Genomic DNA, 17,609 nt, shown 5'->3' with positions numbered 1-17,609 from the left:
TCAAATGAATGTACAGCGCACAAAAAAATAAATGGACCCACCGGAATAAATTTTTATCTTAAATTCGGATCTTCATGTTCTAGGACTCATTCTTAATGGTTCGAGAGGGGTGACATTAAATATACTAATAAATTAGTCCAAACGATATTTTAAGTTAGGAAATGAGACGAAAAAACGTACTCCGATCAAGCATACTTTTTTTCGACCGATTCTGATTCCTGACCACCAAAATATAGTAGTTTCAATCTAGAAATATTGTTTTAATAGTTTTTCTCAGAAGTGTGATTGAAAGTTAGGACCCTTTAATATTAACTTTAGTTTTTGCGTATTTCACTATAATCCAATTTTTTTTAAGTGAATTGAAACTTTTTTGCATACTATTCCAACGAGATCAATCAATTTCTATTCGTTTTTCTAAAGATAATTTCATACAAATTAAAACTTTTAGTAAACATTTATTATTATCTTATTTAAGGAATTATTGAAAGAATTCTGAATGCTCTGCGTGTGTACTATGCATGATTCTTTATCGTCATACGAGATCATCGCCAATAAAACCAATTATTTTTATTTTTTTAATCCGGAATGAAAAATGTAGCAGAAGAATTCCGATTTCTGTGTGGATGCTAGTTTCTGTTGGATTGTTTAACTAGTTAAAGTGATTCTTCGCTTACCTGATTAAGTACCAATGTTCATTTCTATAGTTCTTTCTTTCCCCCCTTTTTTTGTTCTTTTTCCTTTATTTCAATCGCTGTTATTCACAGATATATTTTAAAACAAAAGGATTCACTAAAATAAAAAGTTAGTTTTTCATTAATGCCTTATATGCAATTAAAATTAAATAAATTTGTGTCTTAGATTTAATTTGTGTTATAAAATTTTTAGTATAATAAATTCACCACATGTTTTAAAATGCTTTAAATGAATAATTCAAGTTGGCAGACGACTCTCAAACAATATGGCGAATGTAAACAATCATGAAGTTACAACTCAACACTTGATAACGTTTTTCGAGTTGTATCGTTTGCGAACTGCCACTAATATTATTTTGCTTTTTCTAGCATAAAAATGCATTGGCTAAAAATAATATTTTAAATAATATTTAATTTATTGTTTTCTTTCATAAATAAATGTTTATTTATTAAAAACATGGGATGCCCTTTCGCAAAAATGTGGTGCTGTACCAAAAGTAATGAAATAGATGATAATTTTAAAAGTTCGAATGTTAGATCCAACACTATTTAATCTTATGCAATATTAGTTCTAATATTAGAAAATAGAAGAGTCCTGCGTATTCCAGCACGACAGTATTACATTGCATCTTTCTAATATTAGATCATATCTTTTTGCTACCTTGGATGATAGTGTAACACTGGATAGTGTTTTGTTCTATTCTAACTTTCTTTGCAGATTTCTTTTACGGTAAAGATTTATAAAATAAATATTCTAGCACGACAGTATTACATTACATCTTTATAATATTAGATAATATCTTTTTGCTACCTTGGATGATAGCGTAACACTGGATAGTGTTTTGTTCTATTCTAACTTTCTTTGCAGTTTTTTTTACGGTAAAGATTTATGAAATAAATATTCTAGCACGACAGTATTACATTGTATCTTTCTAATATTAGATAATATCTTTTTGCTACCTTGGATGATAGTGTAACACTGGATAGTGTTTTGTTCTATTCTAACTTTCTTTGCAGATTTCTTTTACGGTAAAGATTTATAAAATAAATATTCTAGCACGACAGTATTACATTACATCTTTATAATATTAGATAATATCTTTTTGCTACCTTGGATGATAGCGTAACACTGGATAGTGTTTTGTTCTATTCTAACTTTCTTTGCAGTTTTTTTTACGGTAAAGATTTATGAAATAAATATTCTAGCACGACAGTATTACATTGTATCTTTCTAATATTAGATAATATCTTTTTGCTACCTTGGATGATAGTGTAACACTGGATAGTGTTTTGTTCTATTCTAACTTTCTTTGCAGATTTTTTTACGGTAAAGATTTATGAAATAAATATTCTAGCACGACAGTATTACATTGTATCTTTATAATATTAGATAATATCTTTTTGCTACCTTGGATGATAGCGTAACACTGGATAGTGTTTTGTTCTATTCTAACTTTCTTTGCAGTTTTTTTTACGGTAAAGATTTATGAAATAAATATTCTAGCACGACAGTATTACATTGTATCTTTCTAATATTAGATAATATCTTTTTGCTACCTTGGATGATAGCGTAACACTGGATAGTGTTTTGTTCTATTCTAACTTTCTTTGCAGTTTTTTTTACGGTAAAGATTTATGAAATAAATATTCTAGCACGACAGTATTACATTGTATCTTTCTAATATTAGATAATATCTTTTTGCTACCTTGGATGATAGTGTAACACTGGATAGTGTTTTGTTCTATTCTAACTTTCTTTGCAGATTTTTTTGATGGTTAAGATTAATAAAATAAATAATAGATAATAATTTACAAGATAAAGATGTATCAATTGCAATTTTAATTATTACTAGCGCTTATGAATTTAAAACTTGTTTTGTGTCGTGTAAGTGTATATCGTCCTTTAAAAGGTGTTCAAAAATATATATGAAGGTTGGACAATACGGTTCACCGTCTCTTTTAATGCATTTTATTGGCTCAAATTAATATTTAGGTTAAAGTATTTGTTGAATTTTCCTAGCGTGGCAGAGGGAAATCACACAAGTATTTTATTCTAAAAAATACATTAAATATTTTTTAAACCAAAATTTCTACCGAAATATGCTACTTTAGGAGTGCAATGTTTAATTAATTGGCATAAAACAATAAAAGAGCCTAATAATTAAAGTACAAGTTAATGAAAAGTAATTGTAACATAGGGGACAAATAAAATCCCTCATTTTTGACATACAATGTTATTGACGCTTAATTCTGTGATTTGGACCATCCTAAACATTATCTGTAACTATTTTTAAAATTATCCCATTTCAAGGTAAAATAAATTATCGTAAGATTTTTAAAATAGCAATCATATTTTTTGTAAATCCAAATAATGCATCGTAACAAAGAGGAAGTCTTACAACTGTGACAACTTACAACTTCTCAAGTGCTGCTATTCAGTATTATGTTTTTTTTCTCACGTTAAAATGTGTGGAATTTGAAGGTAGAAGTCTCCTCTATTAATACAAAAAATTTTTTGAATTTTAAAACAACCTCAGAGTGTGTTTTGTTTATCCAATGTCAACAACTTTCCGAGAACGTCGGACGTCGAAAAGTGTGAGTGGAAACTTTAGCTGTGAAATGCAAAGGCGTTGATAAAACAATTGTCGTAAGTGCAAAATTTTTTATTTATATATTAATAAACAATTATATCATGTTAGCGTTAAAAAATTTTGAAAATTAATGACAAAAAAACGGAAAATGAAAAAACATTCACAGTGGGGCTACTTTGTACAAAGTTTCATTCGATTTTTTTTTCGACAGAAAAATTTTCAGACGTTATAAAAAAATACTTGGAACGAGAAACTACCGTGATTACACTCTAACAAAACTGCAACGATGTTTGCAAGCAGTTGCTGGTGGTATGTCGATTGCAGAAGCTTCTCGGAAATACAAAATCCACAGAAATACTATCTCTAATAAAATTCGCAAGTAACACGTTAAACGTACTGTTAAACTATTATTTTTCTTCTGCAAAGATTTTTCTGATGAACTAATCAAACGATTTAACGCATAAAAATATATTTTATAGTACACCAGGTGATTTTGACAGAAACTGAAGAGCAAGTACTGTCATGTTTATTCAAGAATGTTATGTTCAAATTTATCAATATTATAAATGTTAATGAATATGTAATAATTATTATTTTTGAAATTTGATCCATTTCACTGTCCAAAAATATATATGGTTTCCTTTTGTTTAAACTCAAATGTTTTGAAATAAACATTCTTTTTAAGAAAAAAATTCATAAAATATAGTTTTTTAACGCTGAAAATTATTTTCTAACTAATATCTTTACATATCTTGATGTTATTGTTATTAACTTTTTTAGCAATTTTATATCAATATTTTACTAAAAACATGATTATTAAACTGAATTCCTATCGCTGCACAAAGTAGCCCCACTTGGGGGCTACTTTGCGCAAGGTATGTTTTGACTTATTATTTGTAAATATTACGTACAAATAATGTCAATATTGATCAAATTTACTCGTCTGAGACCAGTTATGAATATAATATCGATAAATTTTACTAAAGTTTGAATTAACATAGTTTTTTTTACATGTCAAAGTTCAAAAACTGCGAAATCCTGCACAAAGTAGCCCCACATGACGGTATTCAATTTTTTCCTACAACTTTTCACACGTGCAAAACAATCTAATTCAACATCAAAAGAATCCCAGTGTTTTAAATGGTGACTGGTTTACATTAAATATGTAGCGTCACAAAGTCCTCCAAATTTCCAAGACAAATCAATACCTTTGGGAGTACTAATCAAGGATTCCCTTGTCTTTTGGATTTTTTTTTTTAAATTTGAACGACTTAAAACTCCTCATGCACCACAAAGTATAGCATGAGGCTTACAGTTGTAAGTAAAAAACAAAAGGAGAAAAATTTACAAATTTACATTAAAAACAAATTCCGCAAGGCCGCAAGACTTTCAATACTTTTGACCAGTTCTGATAAGACAGGTGGCCAACAAATTGAAAGACGTCTCAAATCAGTTTTTAAATTCATTCGGGCACTCGCATAGAGACTACAGTGAAGAAGAATATGTTCAGCATCTTCATCAGCATCACCGCAAGCACAAATTCCACTGGTCTGCAGATGGAAACGAAATAAATATCTCTTAAAATTTCCATGGTTTGTTAAAATTTGGGTCAATTTAAAATCAGTTGCAAAGAATTTACATTGCAAACGGTGAAAAATGGATGGAAAGAACCTTTTCGTCCAGAGCGACAGAGGCGAAGCAAGAAATTCTGCATTCCAGTCCGCAATGATTTTATCTCTAGCGATGCGCTTCCAGTGGGGTTCAAAATTACAAAGCTATGGAGTTGAACAATGGTAGCCATAAACTCAAATTTGAGTAGGCTGTTCAGCGAAGGATATAAAATAAAAAAGTCAATAGTCGCAAGTCGCCATACTTAGTAATTTTATGTAATTATTTGGTAAACAACTGTGATGTTCATAGTAAATTCACATTTTCGTGAACAGCACGTGCACATTTTATATGGTAATTTATCTACGCATCGTAGTACAGCAGATTTAGATTTGCCAATTTTTATGTTTGGATGCATCTGCTTTGATATTTGACATGGTTAAATCAAGGTGCGTAAATAGATATTTCAAACAAACTAAAGATAATTGATTAGTATTGTTTATTAATATGAAGAAAAAATATTTCACGTTCAACAGTGAAACTAATAGCGCAAAGAGTGTGTTTATAGGAAACAAAAACATATGGAGAAATCATAATTCAAACATTCAAATCCTTTCGAGATTAGTCCTTAATATCTTTCATGAAATAATTTGAATAAATGATTCCAAGTTAAAGTATTCATTCTATCGTGTAGAAATCTTTCAGAAGTAAATACTTCTGGACTTGTTTGGGAACGCCCAGTTCTTCCACTCCTTCGGGCAACTTAATGTTGTCTCTTAATCTGTTTCTGATGATGCATCTTGTAAGGTGTTTCAGAGATCTTGGACGCTTATCAGAAGTTTCCTCATAATTTACTAGATTGCAGTACCAATGCCATAGGTCATTTATCTTCTGATAGTATCTACGATTGATTCCCTTAAAAAGACTAAAGATATCTGTCTTGGTCAGAAGGTCATCTGGGATAGAGCTCCAGAGTACTCGCACGGCCATTTCAGCCAATTCAGGTTCAACGAGACAAGTGAACCACATATAAAGATGCAGAAGCTGAATCGCACGGAAGTTGAGAGGATTTCTAGACATGTCATCCCAATTTTCCTCCCACTTATCGTAGTCTTCATTCTCATCAAAAAACCTAAAAAGTAAAAAAAAAAAAAATTTACATAAATAGACTCTTATTCAATTTTTGAAACGCGTATAAGAAACGTTACTCTGCTTCAATACATTTTAAAAGTGATTGCCAACACGAAATTATAGTTGGTTCCGTTTTATGGGGATTTGAATTCTTAATTAAAGTAAGAATAAAATGTGGCCCCAATGGGTTCGACAGGAGAGCCTCCAATTCAATTTTTAAAAATAGAATAAAATAACAAAAATTTCATAAAATATCTAGATATAGAATAAAAATCTCAAAATGTGATAATTCAACAACTGAACTATTGGGACAATATATTTCAGATGATAGGTACTCAATGTATTTCAAAGTCAAGAATTCGAAATAAAAGTATTTTCGTTCAGAAGCAATTCATTTTTGTGTCTGATCTTGTAGTTCAACTAAGAAAAATATTGATATAGTATTTAACTTATTTAATAACCCTCCTTTTATTCAAAAGTAATTCAGGGGGATTAGTTTTCTTCACTGTTTAGTGCAGGATAACAACATGAATAACTTTCGTTAAATTGATCCTCTTTCCTCGAACTTTTATAAACATGGCATTTTTGTACGCTATTATATATATATATATATATATATATATATATATATATATATATATATATATATATATATATATATATATATATATATATATATATATATATATATATATATATATATATATATATATATATATATATATATATATATACTAAGGAAATACTTAAGGAAAAAAAAATTATTCGTAGAATCCCTTTATAGAATTTGGAGGAAAGTTATCTTGACAATTCCATACTTTTTAATAAATTTACGGGTCGAAAAAATTATAAATCGTACATATTATGTATAAGATATATATATATAAATATATATAATTATATTTTATATAAGATATATATATACTCGGACAAAGAAATTGCATCATAGAATAGAAATTGACTAATCTCTTTTTAATTTTTGACTTCTTTTCTCTTTTTGTAAGCTTTTCCCACACTAATTATAAAATACTTAATTGTATATCTCCTAGTGTACGCAATTATTATTTTTTTAAACTTTTTCATACCCTATCTTCCAATAAGTATTTGGACGCGTGTCATTGAAAAGAAAAACAATAGTTGGTAGAGCAATCATAATCAATAGTTGGTAGAGCAAAAGCCTCCACGAGAGGCAATAACAGCGTGAACCCTCCGGGTACCCTCCGGGAACATGTAAGTTCCTTCACCGATTTTGGACGGGTAGTACACCCCTTAATTCTTCGATCCAACTCGTCCCAGAGGTTCTCGATAGGGTTCAGGTCAGGGCTCTGGGCAGGCCAGTCTATTCTATTAACCCCATTGGCTACATACCAAGCCTTGGTGACCAGCGCAACATGACAGCTGGCATTGTCGTCCTGGAAGTAACAGGTGCACGCCTCGTAAGACTGCCACAACGTAGGAAGCACATTGTCATCCAAAATAGTGCAATAGGCATCTTGCATGGGACTATTGCCGATGTTGTTTCCTGCACGAGATATACCGGCGAAGGGTGTGACATATCTCCTCACCGCCGATATAGTCATTTGCATAGGTGTCCAAATATTTATTGGTAGATTATATTGGTATTTTAAAATTGTTTAAGGAAAAATACGACTGTTTGGAATCGCACGTCTGTTCTCTATACAATCGTTCTACATTAAAAATCTGTCTCTCTAAAGCAATTGCTTCTGTTGGAATGGGATAATGATTCGACGTCGCTGCAAAATTTGCCAACTTTATGAAAAATTATAATTTATTAATTATCAGAAGCATGCTCTTATTATTATTTGCTATAAAGATAATTTGTTTATCTTTTATAAAGTTATATATATAGAAATATTCTTCCAACTTTTTTTTGTACCTCTAATGTTCTTTGAGTAAAATATAAAACCATAACTGTATATTCCATTTAGAAAAACTTACACGGTTTAAAAAAGCAACGAGAATTATTGAATTGAAAATCTACACTCACAGCGGCATTTTTTTTTTTTTTTTTGATAACATGAATATGTGTTTATGTTAGTTAAATTTTAAACTATCTTTGTAATGTGAAACATGTGGACAATATTTTCTGAACCATAAAACATACATTTTGCACAATGTTTAAAAAATCTGACATAAAATCTAGATATAAAATATAAAGTGAAACTGCTCCTTTTAAAAAAAAATGTCTATATAAAGCCCAACTATCGATGTATTTAGCTAAATAAAACTCGAGAACTGCATAAAAATCTTGTCAGTCAATAACTTGAAGTCAAAAATCATTTAGAATCGCGTGCATTGTTTCGATACATAATTTAAGAAAAGCATTTTAGATTAGATAGAAATCTAACAATGTTAAAATTCTGTGGAGGATCCATTAATTTATTTCTTGGATTTTTTAAATCAATGTAAACATATTAATTTGAATTTAAACAATATTTTAGGCTTAAACAGAACTGCTACAATAAATCTACAAGAAAAAAATTGAAAAAAAAAATTTAGAAAAATATAATAAAAAGAAAAAAATCTAAAAATTACCAATTTCGTTAGATAAAGTTCAAAATTATTATTTTAAATTTAAAGAATTAGACAATCAAAACATAAAAAGCATTAAAAATGAATCTTCAGAAAAGTTAAAAAAGACACAATGGTTCTCTAATGTCCCAATGATGCCAAACAATAAATGTGAAGCACTTGCTTCAGCTATAGAAGAATAAAAAACGCTTAAAATTGCTAATAAAAGTTGCAAAAAAAAGGAGTTAAAAGTAAGTGTAAAAAAGTCTTAAACTGATGAATTTTACTTGCTAAAAAAATCTATATATATTTCTCTGAATAAAAGCAAATGAGTGAAGGAACAATATAACATAAGAAAGACATCTACGACACATCTTTAGAGGTAATGTGAGATAATAAGGAGATAATAAAAAATTTATAAATAAAATATTGACAAAGAAATTCAGAAAATTAGAAATTTTGTTTGATGAAATACGAAATATGTTATCTCAATCTGAAAGAAATTAGTTACAAAGAATGAAGAATCTCATAATTATAATCTACGATACATTTATGTATTAATAGAAAATAGGTAAATGTGAAAACATATAAAATTGTAATAATACAAAAAATGTAAAGAAAAGCATAAAAAAGATCCCTGGTAAAGCATTTATTAAGTTCAAAAAATGAAGAAAAAAAAAAGAATTTTGTTTGACAAAATACAAAATTATAATCCTGAATTAATACTAATGGGTAAAATAAAGAGAAAGAAGTTTAGGAATTATTCTGTGCAATACATTTATTAAATTTTTTTTAAAAATCAGAAAATTTTGAAGGATAAAATAAAAATTAATATTCTTAATTAAAACAAATGGGTAAAGAAAAAAGAGCTTAAAAAATCTCTACAATACATCTATTAAATATCAAATAAAAAAATTTTAAAAAAATCTGAAAATTATGAATTTTGTTTGATAGAATACAAAAATGATTATTATGAATTAAAATAATCGGGTGAAAGAAAGAGAAAAAAAAAATATCCCTACTATGAATCTATAAAGAGAATGTGTTTAAAAAAAATGACTCGAGAATAAGTGAAATTAAAGCAAAAAATGACAAATAAATATGAAAGTAAGAAATTTTGTTTCATAAAGTATAATGTTACTTTGATAAAAAAAAAAAAAAAATGGGTAAAAAAATTATAAGGAAGCAAGTATCTGATGTCAATTATTGAGAATTGCTTGTTCCAAATAATATTAAGGAATCAGAGATATTCTAAAAACAATGATAATAAACTAAGATTAATGAGCAAATGCTCTACACCCTGATGTTATGGTAGGGGGCGTTTTCAAATTTAAATATAACGAATTCTGGTGCAATTTTCATTAATAATAGCTTTAAAAAGATTTGAAAGTTGCATTAGCTCTACATTTATTTTAAAATTATTATATTCAATCTACTACTGGTCTTAAAAGTATATTTTTCAGTATTCAGCGCTATGAATCTCAAAATGATAAAACTAAATTTAGATAATGATACTAATTATTTCAATAAAGGTTAAAACATAAACAAGTAAAAAAAATTTAAGCAGAAAAGTAACCGAAACAAAAACTTACAATTTACAGAGGGGCCGAAAGAGGTACAGGTCTTCCATTATTGTTGTTCCGTTAGAGCAGAGGTCGCCAAAGTGGTCTATATAGACCCCCAGGGGTCTATTTAACAAAAGCGGGGGTCGATCTGACACAGGGGGCGAATGGGGGTCGGAAAAAAAACAGTTCTAAATACGCAAATCACACATACCTAATTAAGTATGTAAAATTTGTGAATTTTTTTTATAATTGACTCAATATCAGTTTCTTTATAAAACATAAATTAATAAACGTATATTTATTGGGGTGAATCAAGTATTTACGTACCACCGCGCAGTGGCACGAACTCAGCGCAGTTTATAAGTCATATGCATATATGCGCTTGTCCAAATGTCACGCGTGACGAGCATTGACGTTACAAATGTAAATATCGTACGCAGTTTCAGCTATCTTTGCAAACAGTGTTGAATATTTGCAGTGTCATTATTAAAACTTTTTTAGTTTTGGATAATTATTTATTGTTTCATTAAAACCATTCGTTTAGTTTAGATATCAATTTTAATTATCAATGCACAAAAAAAAAGGTAAGCATTAATAATATGGATTAGTACAGCCCGCGACAAAACTATAGCACACTTTGTATTTTTTAACAAAAATTTCAAAATTGACCAATTTTGACGAAAATTAAAATTGATCAATTTTGAACCCACTATAGCGAATCTTGCAAAAAAACACCAGGCACACCCATCTCATTGATCACGAAGCAGTAAATCTTTAGTTATTTTACTTATTATATCTACTTAAGCATAATTACTTATTATTTAATAATAAGGTATTTAAATTTCAATATTAATATATTTCTCATAAAACTATTGTTACACAATGTACTATTACTTTAATAAATGTTTAAAGTCATAAAATGAATGTACAAGCACAGTATCTATTACAGTTTTATTTTAATTAACAGAAAATTACTTTGTGGGGGTCGATGGAGATTTCGAAAAATTATATAGGGGTCGATGATCAAAAAAGTTTGGCGACCCCTGCGTTAGAGGCTCCTGCTTCTGTTATTCTGATGAATGCTCTGGGATTTGTTGCGAAACTACCGTGAGAAAAGTCGACATCGTATAATGGAAATTTCTTCTTGAACATTGTCCAGAGATTCAATTTAAGTTCCTTAATCACTCTTAGAACAATGTCAATAGTCTCCTCTTTATTATCTACAGCATTAAAATACATATGATGCAATATGCCATTAAAAGTTGTATCTCTAATGTTATTAGCTTTATCTCTATATGAAAGAAGAAAGCGTTTTTCGTCAACGGTAAAATATTTATTTGAAGATGTAGCAATAAAGAAGTCTAGGTCGTCTAAGCAATAATAATCGCCCTGATTATTATTAAGGTATTCAGTCATATCGTATTCAGTCATAGAATTCTGAAAAGTTTAATACTAAGGCCTAAAAGTTTAATACTAAGATTGGTAAGACTTCCAGTTAGTAATAGAATCAAAGTTATTAAACTAGTTGAACCCTGATGACTGCTAGTACGCATGCGCATTGTACATTTTGAACTGGCCAATAGGATTGAACGTCATACGTACGCATGTATGCCGTCACCTTTTCTAAAGACTAGATGACTCCTCCTCCAGTACGCTTGACTTACAACCCACGTGGTTTGTGCATTTTCCTCCCCCCCCCCTCCAAAAAAAGTCTTAATCTTTAAAAATAATAATAATTGATTAAAAAAGAAAGTATATATTCCTCCTAAAACCCAAAATTTTTATAGTTTTATGTATGAAACTGCAAGATTAATATGATTATGATTAATCATAACGAAAGTAGTGGTTACTCAGATTTATAAGCTAATTAAATGTAATTGGAAGAAGAAAAAAAATATTTAGACTAAGAAATTCAAAATTTGTGACACAATAATCTAATGAGTCTGCAACATATTGGTAGGTCATTTTTGTTTAAAAGTCAATTTTCGCAAATTCTTGTTACATTACTGTTATATAAAATTAGGTTACATAGTTTTTTTTTTTTTAATATGTATATAAGACAAATAAACTTACGGCTTTAAGATTTAATACATAAAAAATAATATGAATATGCGACAAAATTTAGTTAAATATACTGACTTGAAAGAAAAAAAAACTTTATTTAAGAATATTTTGGAACACAAAGTATATTTCATTTATACATTGTAACTTTTAAATATGTGATTCGTTTAAGAACACTTCTTTCACTTGAATCTTTCCATATCAAATTGATGGATTCTTAAAGGATCAATATTTTTATTAGAACTTTTGCGCATTTTAATAAAAATTATGTTTTTTAGCGACTTTTTTACATTGATGTACTTTTACATCTTGGAAAAATGACCGGTTGTTTACTTTACTTAAGTCGCCACTTATTGAATTAACGAGTGGTTATTTTCAGGTCTTCAGTGAGCCAGATCTGAAGTGACCGCATTAAAATATATTACATACTAATTTAAGGCCAAAACAGTCCATTTTAACAAAGCAATGCTTTACTTAAATGCGAATTTTTTATTGCAACATTTTTTCTCATATTTATAAGTAGATAAAAGTATTCTTTAAATCAATACTTCATAGGTTAAAAATGAACTAAAAATAATTGTTTGTGACTTTTATTTTTAATAAATAGCATACCATAAGATGATTTTGCATACAACATGCTTTTACGCGAAAATAAATTGATTTGCTGACAAACTGAATTGTTGAATGGCTGAAATAGCACAAAAACTGTGAATACAGTTTTGCAAAGAAAAAAAATATGATTGATAGTTTTATTGTATATTTTGAAAAGAAATACAGACTATGAATTACGACCACCTATGCCTAAAGATGAGAATTTAGGGAATCCTTCCTTTAAAGGGGATTCAAAGTGTTCTACATTTATTTTGTAGTCAAAAAGAAGTAATAGTTCGAAATGCATAAAAATAAATAATGGTTTTAATTACTTTGTAAAATTTTCTAACTCAAAAGACTACATTTTAGTTGCAGTTCAGTAAGGACCCACAAATGAAAACAAAAATACCTCGGGGTTTATGAAATAAAAACAGGATTTTATACATCGGTCATTAAAATAGAAGTTTCGCTGTTATGGGACATCTGAAAAGGCATGTAAACCTTACGGCAACCTTGTGTCTGAATTTTCATTTTATTGTCACGAAAATGTTTGTACTAAAAACCTTTTTTTCAATAAAGCAAAAATATTGCAGTTTCAAAAATTTCATCCTGAAAGGATCAAAAATTAATTTTTAAAGCTTTTTTGAAAAGTATTGTAATTTAGATCCATCATGACGTTTTAGCTTACGTCACGCTAGCGATGAAATTGCATTGCCCATTAAAATTTCATGACAAGGTGGATTTTAGCTGAGCTTGCAAGACGTTGAGAAAATAAACCTTATAATTACCTAGATTTAAGATTAGTAAGATTATTTTCACCCTAAGACAAACTCTTTTTAAGGTTTTTATATAGAGGGTTGTTTTGCAAGGTTTTGAATTAGGGTAATGTGTGTAGAATAGAGCAGATAGTCACAGATCTCATTTTAACGTTAGAAGGTTTACACGTAAGCCACATCGCAAACCTTTTTAGCTTTACATTAAAAGGTATTTGCAGAGAGAAAATAAATCTTATTTTGCTATTTGGGATCTACTAAAGAGCGCAGACTGCATCTATTTTAGATTGTAATCACTAAGAGAATTATATTTAGAGTTCATGAAATAAATAAAGAGTTCAGAAAAAAAATTCATGATTTAAAAATATCCCACCATTAACACTTTTTTTTCTATTGACTACTGCTTAGCGAGGGGTTAAATATTAATAAAGAAAAAGTAAATAAATAAAACTCAAATTCACTTCAAATGCATAAATTTTTTATAAGAAAATAATCTTAGCTCTAAGCTCACGTTTTTAATTTTGTAATTTCTTGCTCAGGATTTTAAAACATTGTTTAACTCTCACAGCGCAGAATCTAAGAAAATGTCAGAACTTGATTTTGAAGACTAACAGCATACAATACTTTAACAGAATATTGGAAAAATAATAATCCTTTAACAAAGTTTAATTAATACTTAATCAATTAAAAGGTATCGGCAGCTAAACTGTTTCTTTTTTTCAGACTACCTATTATTTAAAAACGAAATTATATTTTCAAAACTAATTCGTTTGGTTTAGCATTAAAATTTGCTAAATATTCAAGCTCAATTTTGAATTAATGAATTAGAATTCTTGACTTAACTAGCATAAGAAGAATGGCACTTGACAGCAGCTTAGATATCAAGCAAAAAAAGAAAACTTCTTTTAGCTGAATAATATTTACCTTTTCCAAAATATGATATTTGATATCGAACATATCTGACACATTAGATTTTTTTTCTCGAAAATATAGTTATCCTGATTTTTTTGTAAAAAAGAATTATACTATACCAATACTCAAAAGATGATAAGTTACTTTGATTGATTTATTAAGAAGGAAAATTATTTAAATTTTAGAATATTTTTCCTATTCGATTCATTATCATAATTTAGAAAGAAGAAAATACACATGAATTATTAATTAGCTCTCTATGTACAAGAATTCAACATTGACCATAACCTAAAACCTTTCAAATTAATTAAAAAAAACTTTAAAGGCTTTAAGAAATTAGAAATTTTTGCTCAAAGTGGAGTTTCTGGGAAAAATAGTTAAAAAATATCGTTTCTAAAAAAAGTTGCTAAACAGTCTTCATTAAAACTATGCAATGAAATGTACAGAGCATAAAGTTGTTTGACAGAAAAAATAACCAAATTTAAAAACTTTCAAATTAGTTTTAAAAAAAATTTAAACATGCAGTATCGTATCTCGCCAATCTTCTTAACACAAAATATTGTTTAAAAAACTCCTTTTATACAAACATATGAATAAAAGTACCAATTCTTGTACATTCAAATTCCTGTCCAGAAGATTAGTTTGGAGATGTCGCTTTTCTTTTTCTTATTCTACACTGCAAAACAAGTTGAATGTAGCTTTAAAATATAAAAATTTTTGATGAATTTTTTTAAGATGTAATTTATTAAATTTAAATAAAAACATTTAAAAATTGAGCATTTAATTGTAGCAGCTATATGCGCTTGATTTTGGTAGCGTTTCTGACAATATTTTCAAGCTTTTTCTCATTGGCAAGTAAATATTATTGTAATTTTTTGTACAAAATTAAACTAAAATTAGATCACTTGCCAAAGAAAAATTCTTTGACTTTTTTTGCGGTTTTTTCCCCCTTATCCATGGACCAAAATGACTGGGCATTACTGTAACTTTTTAAAATATTAAAAAAGTTTGAACAGACATGCTTTTCATTTTCATAAAACTGTGGCTCCCTATTTAGCATAGAACGCGCTGACTTAAATATTGATTAAACTTAAACTATCAGTACTGAACAACTGTCGCAAACTCACAAAAGTTAAACTTGCATAGTGCTCGTAAAAAACACAAGAGTTTTCAAATAATATACTTAAGTTTATCGAATTCTGATATTCGTGCCATTGAAAAATACTATCAGTGCATTCCTACTCAAATAGCACCTAATTTGGTTTTTCACGTTTAGTTTTTTTTTTCTATCTAATGGTTTTATTTTATTTTATAACGATCGTTGAACAGCTGACCCAATTTTTAGGTTAACAATTACTGATGTCAAGTTCCATAACCTTGTAATTTTAAACCGAATTCAGAAAACAAGGGAACTCTCAGATCAAGTATTTGGGATAAATCTGTCTTTATGGAGGACATTTTGATTTCATTTGTATTACATGGAGAGGAAAATGACGAAAACCTCTCACAGTTAGACTGACTTTAAGGTGATTCTAGCCCAGAATCTGCTTACTACTGAAGATATTCCGTCTTCTACTGAAGATATTTCACGTCAGCACTGTGGTCGATGCGAGCCGGGTGCGAAATTTTTATCAGCTAGCCTTCGCTGTAATTCGATTCCTGTTCACTGCATTGTAAGGCGAAACGCTTTATCCCCTGAGCCACTACGGTTCCAATCTAATACTTTGTAGCCGTAACATTTAAGCTTTGCTTTCAAGGATGTCATTTAGGTTTTGTTTGAAACACATACTTATAAAAGGTAAGAAACTAGAACTGAAATTTAAAAAAAAATTGAATTCTTATAAAATCTTGGATCGAAGGATTACAGAACATGAACATATTCCTATCTGACCTTCATGTTGCTTAAAATATTTATAGGAAGTGATGAACAAAATTTAGTTTAATTCTAACTCATGATTGTACAAAAAGTAAAATTTGTTAATTTTACTTTTTGTACATAGTTTTATATATTTTAATATGAGCTGCGATGGCTCAGGGGATTGAGCGTTCGCCTTCTAATGTCACTGATTGAAGGGGGTAGAAATTTTTGTGCATCTCAGTCAGACCTGTCTGTTCCTACCACCTATCTATTCTAGAAAAACTTTCTTGACTTGACTTGATCTGGTCTTCGCTGAAGTTCCTGCCCGCCGCAGCGGGCACCCGACTTTTTCATCTGTATTTGGCTGAATGGCAACTGAGACTTTTGGCATAAGAAGAAAAGCAAGGAGAGTTGACGACTGGGTAGTCTACTGCATTAAGCAGGTCATATCTGAGTATGTATTGAGATAGAAAAAATTGTAAATTGAACTGAGTGATGAATTAAGCAAATGAGAATAGATGATTTGTAACATGGGGGCACAATTAGGGGTGGTATGCTCCCGAGCTGAGAATCACCCTTGTTCATTTCCTCTTCCCGGGAGCATCCATATATGATATAATCCATATATGATATGGGGGGGGGGTATCTAATATTTACGGTTTGTAGTAATCTGATAGTATCCCGTCAGAGAGCAGGAAGTGTAAAATGGGGTTGTGCATTTTTGCATCCTGTATTAGTTCTTTGTTCAAAATAAGATTGAATTCAGCTGTTGTACTTTTCTTTGCATCACTGAAGAAGCTAGCATTTAGTTTAGTCATGAATTCTTCAATTGAGTCTATATTTAGATCTTTCCTGATATATTTGTTTGGAAAGTGCCAAGGGGCACCGGTCATCCTCCGAAGGAGTTTATTTTGTAGAACTTCCAGCTTTTTTTATTTGTGTGTTGGTTAGGCAACTCCATGCTGGGCTAGCATATGTAATGATTGGTCTAATGCAACTTATATATAGTTGCCTTTTCAAGTTTAATGGTAATCTGGAATTGGCATTAAGTAGTGATCGTAAGCTAGCAAAGGCTGCTTGGGCTTTTTTAGAGATTTTATCAATGTGGTTATTCCACGATAGTTCATTATTTAAGGACAGTCCTAGGTAGTCTGCAATATTAACAATTGGTATATCATTGGAGAAGAGGGTAACATTATTCGTAATGCGTTTATTCTTTTTTTCTCCCTCTAATATTTATCAACTTTGATTTGTCTGTGGTAATAGCAATTTTATTCCTGGCGCACCAGTTTTCA

At 29.3% G+C, this 17,609-nt stretch overlaps 1 protein-coding gene across 1 annotated transcript; it reads right to left on the bottom strand.

Moving 5' to 3' along the window:
* Positions 1–5,404: 5,404 nt before the first annotated feature.
* On the bottom strand, positions 5,405–11,604 carry LOC147810794 (uncharacterized). Its single transcript, XM_087160750.1, has 3 exons — positions 11,174–11,604; positions 10,147–10,203; positions 5,405–6,023 (listed from the first exon to the last, which is right to left on the bottom strand). Exons 1-3 carry the CDS (start codon positions 11,548–11,550, stop codon positions 5,570–5,572), a joined length of 888 nt encoding a protein of 295 aa, XP_087016876.1. The 5' UTR covers positions 11,551–11,604; the 3' UTR covers positions 5,405–5,569.
* Between the last annotated feature and the right edge of the window lie 6,005 nt (positions 11,605–17,609).

This window comes from Parasteatoda tepidariorum, chromosome 4 (assembly GCF_982258835.1).
Source record: "Parasteatoda tepidariorum strain Cologne lab strain chromosome 4, Ptep-v5.0, whole genome shotgun sequence".
Lineage (NCBI taxonomy): Eukaryota > Metazoa > Arthropoda > Arachnida > Araneae > Theridiidae > Parasteatoda > Parasteatoda tepidariorum.
The sequence above is the reverse complement of the archived record's forward strand: the minus strand, read 5'-3'. Positions and strand labels throughout refer to the sequence as shown.